Source organism: Malurus melanocephalus, unplaced genomic scaffold (genome assembly GCF_030028575.1).
Source record: "Malurus melanocephalus ecotype Western Australia unplaced genomic scaffold, MMel_1.1 scaffold_49, whole genome shotgun sequence".
NCBI lineage: Eukaryota > Metazoa > Chordata > Aves > Passeriformes > Maluridae > Malurus > Malurus melanocephalus.
The window spans coordinates 2,531,226-2,540,542 of NW_026623281.1; the positions used below are offsets into that span (position 1 = coordinate 2,531,226).

At 40.4% G+C, this 9,317-nt stretch overlaps 1 protein-coding gene and 1 long non-coding RNA gene across 2 annotated transcripts; both read left to right on the forward strand.

Annotated features, from left to right (window-relative positions):
* The first annotated feature begins 1,598 nt into the window (after positions 1–1,598).
* LOC130573037 (uncharacterized) lies at positions 1,599–4,920 on the forward strand. Its single transcript, XR_008965290.1, has 5 exons — positions 1,599–1,687; positions 2,792–2,964; positions 3,081–3,188; positions 4,110–4,191; positions 4,750–4,920. It is a non-coding gene; the product is annotated as an uncharacterized LOC130573037 (long non-coding RNA).
* A 386-nt stretch (positions 4,921–5,306) lies between these two features.
* On the forward strand, positions 5,307–6,855 carry LOC130573041 (pulmonary surfactant-associated protein A-like). Its single transcript, XM_057365161.1, has 3 exons — positions 5,307–5,367; positions 5,580–5,657; positions 6,394–6,855. Exons 1-3 carry the CDS (start codon positions 5,307–5,309, stop codon positions 6,768–6,770), a joined length of 516 nt encoding a protein of 171 aa, XP_057221144.1. The 3' UTR covers positions 6,771–6,855.
* Positions 6,856–9,317: the final 2,462 nt, after the last annotated feature.

A 9,317-nucleotide genomic window follows, 5' to 3' on the forward strand; every position in this document is an offset into this window, starting at 1 on the left:
CTTCACCCTTTTACTGTTCTAAAGCAGTGCTTCTTGTTAAAAAATCATGTCCAGWTTTTTTTGCATAGACTTTTATGTCAAATTTTATGAGCCTCAGAGAAAAAAAATTCCAGTGTCAACCACCACATGTGGAAGAAGTAAAATTCTCTTCTACAGCAAAGCTTGGAACCTTCTTCTATTTCATGGGTTTCACATATGGTAATTGAAATCCTGGTGTGGGCACATACTCAGTAGAATATTGCTTGATTATTCTTTACAGTTCCACTGAGGAAAAGTATTCAGCAATTGGGTTTTTGTATTCCTATATGGCCTTTTTTGGTGTGTTTGTGTGTAACTCTTATCAATTTATACCCTCAAATGCTGTTTGAAACACCAGCATTTCAGTATATTTTTTGATGAAAGATCTGAATTCTCCATTTATGTATTAGTGGATTGTTTTTTAATGGACAAGAGAGGCTGGGCATATAAAGAAACAGAATAAATTGTTTCTGTGTTGTGTTATGGTAATATACATAATTTTGATATAACCTCTTCTTAAAAGTGCAAGCTTTTAAGAAAAAGTGCAATGAGCAACAGTAATTCCTGATATAATGACCAGACCAGGAAAAATTGAGGTTAGTGGGGTTTTTTTCCCCTTAATTGATAATTGCTACAGAAGTGCAATATAAAGATAAGGTCTTTAAATCACAAAATTAGTTACTCYCCARATGCTATAGAAGCWGATTTAAGAATTACRATYKTTTAGTACARGCAAAAAGATGACAAAAATTKCAACCCTTTTGATGCAAATKGATTTCTCACATAAGATAAATTGARTATACTTATTACAGTRTATTTAAGAGTAAGGCTTTGGCCATAAAAATTAACKATATTTATTTCAGAAAGAATTGTCTCTGGTCTAGAGTGTTTTCCCCTTTTATAATGGTATAATTGAATTAGTTTCAGCCTAGAAATACTATTATAATTTTGAGCACTCAAAAACCTCTTACCAGCCCCCATCAATTCCTACCACACGTGAAGAAGTTGACCTTCAATTCTGGCAAACACAAATTTTTCTGTGTCTTGTTTCTTGAGAACCAAGCCCCGTGGTTCTTGAGAAAATTGAGTTCAAATATAGCCTTTTGTGAACCTAAGTGGCAGGATATGACACAGGGCTACTTTATCTTGTATAAATTGTGAGCTCTATCTCAAGAGTATCAGATTGCAAGTGATTTTTCATTATCTTAAGTTGAAATGTACTCTTATTAAATCCTATTAGCCTACAGTTAGACAAACATACCTGATTTTAAAACACAATAGATACAGGATTACTCTTGGAAATTAGAGCAAGGAAAAGGTAAAAGGACTTGGATTTTTTTTTTAAGTCCCTGTTACAGGGTTTGGCAGAATTTACCTCCAGAGTGATAAGCCAGGTGTGATGGCAGGTGACACCTGGAATGGAATCTCTGCCCTTGTGGCTCAGGAGCTGAAAACASTGCAGAGAAAGGCTATCTTAACCCTTGAGGAGGCTGTGGCAATGGGAACTACTGAGGAGATGAGATATTGTCTTGCTTTCTCTTTGCTGTACAACTTCTTCCTGTGTTTTTTTCTCAGCTGAGCTGCCCCAAGTGACATATCAGAGACCAGAGATTTGACTCCTTCACACCTAAGTCAGTGGGACAAGATGGCAGTAGCATTRTTAACCCAGGTAAAATGAAGACTTTCTGCTCTAAAATGCTGCTCATGATTAAATTATTTAAATGCATGTGAAAATCTGCCATCCCAGGTGTCCATATCTTGCTGAATTGCTTCCTGGTTTTAATGCTCAGCAAAAATAACCTCAAGCCCTCCTCTAAGAAATGGGACCTTGTGTCTTCCCATGCTCTGTGCTCTTCCTGATATTCCCATGCATAATGGAGTTGCTGGGGATAGTCTGATAATTATTTGGAAGAGAAAAGGAAATGCAGAAAGCACAGGACATGTTGGAAACAAGGCAGGGTAGAAACAACATCATAACAGCACAAAAATCAATGTAAACAGAAAATATGGGTGGGTTTGGGGGGCATTTAAATACAAACAGAATAAGAAAATAATTTTTAAGGTTTTCTGAAGTGTGAATAACACTACGGAAGGAAAATCCTAMCTTTCAGGAGGACAGGTGTACCAAGGAAGGGCTAATGGAAGGGGAACACACCCATTCAACTCTTCAAYTCTGTATTTCTCAAAGCAGCTAAGAAAGCAGTTGCCCAACATTTGTGCTTAGCAGGTTTTGCATTTACCTGCATACAGTGCACAACACGACCTACTCAGAATACCCTTCACTTGCTTCACTGGTAGTGAAATCATAAAACCTCTCAAGGATAGATGTGGAAACAGAAGGAAAATGAACTCAATACTCAAAAATAATTTGTTCTTTATCAGAGCTGTGTCTTTGAATCTTGCTGAACTTGATACGTGGCTCAAGGGAAGCTCAGAAGACACTTTAAAAGCTATGATAGTTATATAAAGTGTTCAATTAGGCAACCATGAACAAGCATAGTAGAAATGAAGGTACATTTAAATACCCATTTAATTTGCTCCATCTTATTAATATGCTGATGAAAATCAGGACAAGAGAAGTTTAGAATTTATCRAATCTACATCAGTTTTTCCCAGCAGTCTATCACAAGAAAACTTGTGTCTCCCTCCTGGTTTCCCACACCAGCATGGGAAAAGCCACTCCAGCATGCCACACCTCATCCTCTTCTCATGCTTGCCTAACTTGTGGTTTCTTCCAGGTGCAGTTAAAATACTAAAGTTGTTCTCACCACAGGTGCAAAGGCCCAGGCTCTGCCAGTGACCTTTCCTAGGGCTCATCTGGAATTCAGGAAATGGCTTGCCTTATGTCCCTCCTTGATGGGGAGATTTTATAAAAAAAAAAACAAAAACCAATTAAAAAGCCTCTGCCAGAAGGATGTCAAAAGCCTTACTGCAAACACTCAGAAGGTAAGAAACTTGAAATTTAACAAGAAGCTTTAAACAAAGGTTACTCGTGCAAATTTAAAACAGCCCCCTTCTGTCTAGGTGAGTACATCTGGGTACTGCCTATTTATTTTTCACAGGGCTGGTGCCCTCAAGGGCTCTCAATGAACAATGCTGCAGGAATTAATCCGGGATCCGTGGGCACACCGCCGAGGACAAAGGTGTTGAGGAATACATCAGTTGTTGAGGTGGGTATGGCAGTCAGTGCAGGGCACAGGTGCAGAGCACCTCTGGAGGTGATCTGGGCTTGCTTAGAACCAAGAGCATGTCAGACTAACATGGATATACTGCTGACATTCCCATCCAGTCTCAAAGTGCTTCATTCCTCAACTGTCTCAGCTCTTGGCCTTGCTGCAACATCAGATGCTGGCCTGACATCACAGGTGCCATGTGGCCACATCTGCCTTGCCTGAACTGGAACACAGATTTTAACAACTTTCCTCAAAGTCTTCACTAGACAGAGCCAACTCTCAGCTAACAGCTGCAAAATTCTTGGCAAAGYCATCTCCTTTTCAGTAATGCTCCTTATCTTAGACCTCTGTACTTGCAGGGCTGACATAAAGCAGCATTTTCCTTCACTGAATGGTCATTTCTCTGCTGGAATAAATTGCTGATTATGATATATAAACTTTCCCTGGAGTATCCTATAGATTATTTAAGTATGCATCTCTCTAGCTGTCTCCTCTACATGTGCTGCAGAGGTACCATTGTCATTTGGCTTTGCTGCCACAATTGTGAGATTCTGTTTAGTTACAAGACTGCAATCATTATCACTGTTAAGTCCTCAGTCTGTAACAAAAATGATGGTGGTGTTCCTTGTGCATATCATATTTCAGGTGAACTTATCTTCTGTGACATTTACACAGCCTTCTGTGGAAACATTAGGTATTTCAAATATGAATTGAGAAATTCTGTTCCAGGGTTGGTGTTTTAAAACATGTCAAAATGTTTCTGCAAATTAAAAGAGTACCTTCAAATATTTTCCTCACATTTTAAGTATGCTTACCTCTTGAAGAAAACAATCCACTTATCATTCAAGTTAAAGGTTATTAAATTTCCATTCATATGCCAATTCCTATCATATGACAYGTTCTTTGTGCTTTCTGTAGATGAGAAGATGAATCTCAAGTTACATGCCCTATAAATTGGACCATTTAAAGAGCCTTTCTTAATTCACACCAGAGCTGCTAGGTAAGTTGAACATCTTTTGATAGGTTGCTGCTAAAACCRTGTTGAATCTATTAAACTTTCCAATTATCCCAAAACTTTCCAATTTAGATGTGTGTCTCAATATTCTTATTAACAATTATACCTTTTTATACACCATGTCACCTGAGGTGAAGAGATGTTAAAAAAATGGATGCTACAATAGAAGAATAAGCATTAACAATTGTTTTGCTCTTAAACCAATTGACCAAGACAGCATATCCCACTTCATCTTAAACTTTCTCTTGCTAAAGCAGTCTTGTGTCTAATGCTCTCCTGTGAAATGAAACTACAACAGATACTACTATGGTATCTGTTGTACAGAGAAGAGCTTTGCAGGGGATGTTTTGGGGTTTTTGCTCTGTAGATTTTTGTAGACTCAGCTGACTGTCTTTTGGAAAAATATTTTAATTGTTTGAAATAAGATAACTTTGCAACTACATCAGTGACATTCATGTCACTCTAGGCAAAGCTTAACATATCATAAGAAGACTTTCCATCCAGAAAAGTTTGATAACATGCTTTTTTTTTTTCTTAATGCAGGACTCTACACTGGAGAGTAAACCAGCCTGGTTTACCTTTGGCTTTAAATGATGCTGTCTGCACAGATGCACAAAATCTTAGCAGTAGCCTTTTTCCTGCTCCCATTTTGTGCTCAAGGTAAACCTGCAGGACTTCTTTCACGGTTCCCTTTTTTTGGAGATGGGAGAGATGACAGACAAATACCAGGTACATGAAGTTATGTCTATTTTTATCTGCTGTGTTCTGTTTTTATGCTTTGTTAGCTCAATGCTRTCTTGCATAATCTGATGTGTGTTCTGAAATAAAATAATCAGGACTTTATTAATCCCTTATATGAAGTAAAATGCTTAAATCTCTATTTAATGGTGCAGTGGTTCAATTCACAGAGAAAAGTTTAGTATTTTCCACAGCACAAGAAACTTKTTTGCTGAGTGCTAAGTTTGAGCTGTATGCAAATGCTTGAACARCCTGAAGGATTCTGTCAAGGATTCAGTCCCTAAACACAGTCAAAAATCAAGTAAAACTACAGCACAAGTGGTAGTGTTTTTTCTGGACTACCTCAATCACTTAGAGGGAAAATGAACTCAGTGTGCCAGTTCCACTTTTCTGTAAATGTCCCTCCTCTGCAGCTGATTTCCAGTAACTTATCCCCTATCCTTACAAAGACCAATGTGTGAAAATATTCCCTATTTAATAAAAAATCAGTAAACTAAAGCATGTCAAACAAACATTTTAAAAGTTCATATTAATTTCACATGATGAGCATAATTTCACATGATGAGCTCTGCTTTGTGTGAAAGCCAAGACTCAAACTGTAATACAAAGTGCATAATAGCTGGTTTTGTTCACAGATTTGCTGCCRCTGGCTGGTAATGAAAACAGGGACATCATCCATCAGTTAGAATATCGGATCTCCAGACTGGAAGGAGGTATTTTATGTACCTTTACTTTCTTCTGCTAGTGGGTCAGTGGGGATAGAGCAGGCRGGCAAAAATGGCTTCTTAGGAAAAAGGAAGCATTTTCTACAGTTTTATCATATTTCTTTCATATCTTGTTCCCTGGTGTATCACTGAGTGAAAACTTTCAAATGGGGGAGGTGGGAATTAGATTTTCCTAACTACTGGGAGATRTGTAGGTAACAGCTCTGAAGCATGAGTGCAAGCAAGGCAGGAATGCACCAGATTGAAATCCCTGCCTATGCACAACTGCTGCATGAGCACTCTGTGCTCCCAACGGACAAACTGAATGCTAAAACATGCTAAAGCAATCATCAAATCAAATCTAAAATCCCACTCACTCAAGGACATTTGTACTCTGCAAACCACCTCCGAGCCTACAGTCTTGAAGAAAATCATACACCTTTTCCAAATGTAGAATTCCTCATTTCCTTTTCTACCTCTCCAACATTTTTTGTGAATCTCCTATTTTGTTGTCTGTGCATTTATGTGTTCCGCCCCCCCAAATTTTCAAATTTCTTCTGGTTTTTGGAGGTTCCATTTTTTCCTTTCTTTTTTTTTTTTAGTCTTTGATTTCAAATCCTCCTCTCCTTTAACCATTCCTGGGTTAAGTCTAAATTATGGAGCAAAATAGCAGGTCTTCTAATTGGCAGCAAAGTGAGCAAAAAACAATGCATAAATGTTTAACAGCTTTTACTTCATCTTGCAGTCCTTCGCTTGAACAAAATGATAACAGAGTCTGGAGGAAAAATATTTACTAGCAATGGCAAATATGCTGATTTTGATGCTACAGTGGAAAAATGTCAAGAGGCTGGAGGGTCTATTGCTACTCCCAGGAGCCCTGGCGAGAATGATGCCATTCTGCAYTTCGTGAAAACTTATAACACCTACGCCTACCTGGGGATAAAGCAATCCCTTATTCCAGGCAAATTCCAGTTCCTGAATGGTGCACAGCTGAGCTATACTAACTGGTATYCAAATGAACCTGCTGGCAAAGGGGAGGAGGAATGTGTGGAGATGTACACTGATGGCACTTGGAAYGACAAAAGGTGCAACAAGAATCACCTCATTGTCTGCCAGTTTTAGTGTTTCCCCTGCTGCTCTCTGGAATGTGCTTTCCCATCACTTGTCTCTTCATTTGTAGCTAGCAAACTTAGATAATGCAGCATGGAAAAATAAAATTCACTCTTTCCCAGTCTGATTTGTCTTTTAAACAAATGCCAGCCATAAAGAGGAAACTGCATCATGAAAGCAGTGGCCATTTTGCCTGTTTTGTTAATCGTTGCCCACTAAGTGTCTTAATTCTACTCCCTAGGGGTTCCTACYGCTGTTAGCATGCTGATCTATTACAAGACCAAAAATCAGAGTACTCCTCACATATCTAAAGTGACTTGCAGCCACTTGATCTTCCAGCACCCCTTTACGCAGGAGCCTCTAAGTTGTATTTCAATCCCTTTCTGTAAGTTTCTTTCACCAAAATTCCCTGTACAGACACTCTGCTGCTATTCACCTGTGTTGCTTTAGCCACCCTCACCCCCAGCAGGTGCCCTGAAAGAAGACATGAGCAGTGCTGTTCGGGTGACATAGAGCCACCCCCCTYACACTGCCCATTGGAARACTTCAGTCAGCAGGTCTTCAACCYTCAKACACCTCAAAAGTGGTGRCCAGAAGCCACTTACCTTGCAGCTCCTAATCCCTTTCYAACCCTGGTCATCTTGTGGTGCTGTAGCCAGGAGCTAACAGGAGTTACTGCCCCTAAACCACATGGGCACAATCAGCAGTGATGGCGAGGCTAATTTTTTAAGCTATATGGTCATGAGGCTCAGCTAACTAATTTTGGGCACCACAGAGGTGCTTGTCAGACCCTCACAGGGCTAATCTTGGTGGATGCCAAACAACTTGTACTCAGCACTCATTGCAGAAGCTGCTCAGTCTTCACAGTCTGTCTCAAGCTAAAAGATTAAAAGAAATCTCTCAGCTTTGTTGCCTCAGTCTGTTCACCTACCGAAGGTGAGTATTCCCCAGGTTAGGTTCACAGTTGTGCAGCATAGCAGCACACTCAGAGATATCTAATTTGGTTTGGTTTTTTTCCTTTCTCTGGAGCACTTCWCTTCAAYATAGCTGAGGCAGTGAAGGCTCTGCATCAGCTCCGTGACATGGTGCAAAGGCTGGCTGAGCATCTGGGGATGCCACCATAAAGCCAAATGCCTGACTACCAGCCACACGCATTGTCACTTTGTTARTCCCAGCTTGGTCAYGGAAACCTGAGCAAGAGCCCATTGSGACACTCTGGAATCAGCTCCTCTCACCCTCTGTRTGACAGGAGGACACAACAGCCACAGGATGAACGTGACTGGGGAGAGAAGGAGTGCTCCCAGCTGCTGTGAACCCAGGGGTCAGCAAAGGGGCTGCTTGGAGCCTTGTAGTTGTGCAAAGCCCTGAAATTCCAGAGCAGCAACTTGCCACATGCAACATGCCTGCACTGGCCTAAATTCAATTACAGGATTATTTTGGGCGCATGGTCTCACCACCTGCTCTGTGACAAGRAATGGGTCTTCCTGGCCTCTCTTCAGCCCTCTGCTTGATGTCAGGGCTTGTGAATCATTCTTGCTGCTGTTCTCTGCAAACTGAGCTGTTTGTCTTTYAGGTATTTCCTTAGGAGAATTAATGCAATAGGGCCAGTGTCAAACCAAGACACCTTTCTGCTTGAACAGCCTGCCGGTGGTCCACCTGTCTACCTCCACAGRTAAACTCAATTATTCACTCCTGTAATATTCAAATCCTTCATCACAATGCATACTGATAGGACCCTACTTCCAAGAGAGATAAAGTTATCTAAACATATGAAAAGATAAAACTTTTGTGAGCAAAGTCTTCAGTTTATCCATGCACCTGTTTGGCAGGTAAGGAGATCTACAAGCTGTTAACTAATGCCTTMCTTCTGGACAACACAGCCAAAATATAAACTACTGAATACCATATCAGGTAAGGTCTAGGCAGACTGCTCTCTTAGCCCAGTTGAAACAGGTACATGGAGGGGAAATGAGGACTCAGGAATCCATATGGTGCTGTTTCACTTTCAAACTCTATTCTTACTCACAAATGTTTTACAGCTCACCAGTGTCTGCCTGCACCCATCAGCTCACCCGCCCAGTCCTCAGCCTTGCGTGACTCCTGTTGTGAAACTGCCATGAGCACAAGGAAACAGGATCACAAGCATCCCCTCATACAGTAGTTTTCCACTCRTCATATTCCAATACAGTTTAAGAAATTTGCAATGATTAACATCAGCCTGAGAATGAAGTTGCACACGCAGCCCACTGCCACCACCACCAAACATTTAAAGCCATGGTAAGTTTTTTATTTTATCCTGCTTATCTCCAGGGGGTTACAGAGTTATCTCAAAATTAAAGCTATTTGCAGGTGTGTGAAAAAGCAGCTACCTTCAGCCCTAATCTAATGAATATGTGCCACAGCAGAAATATTCCATCATCTTTGGGCATTTCCCCTGTGGGCTGCCTGAAGCTGCCATCTCCAACAACCCTGCTGACAGCAGGCAGGTTTGGAAACAGCAGTCTTGGCCTTAAAAGCAGATTAGTTCTGCATTTGGGCACTGAATTTATTTCCTAAATC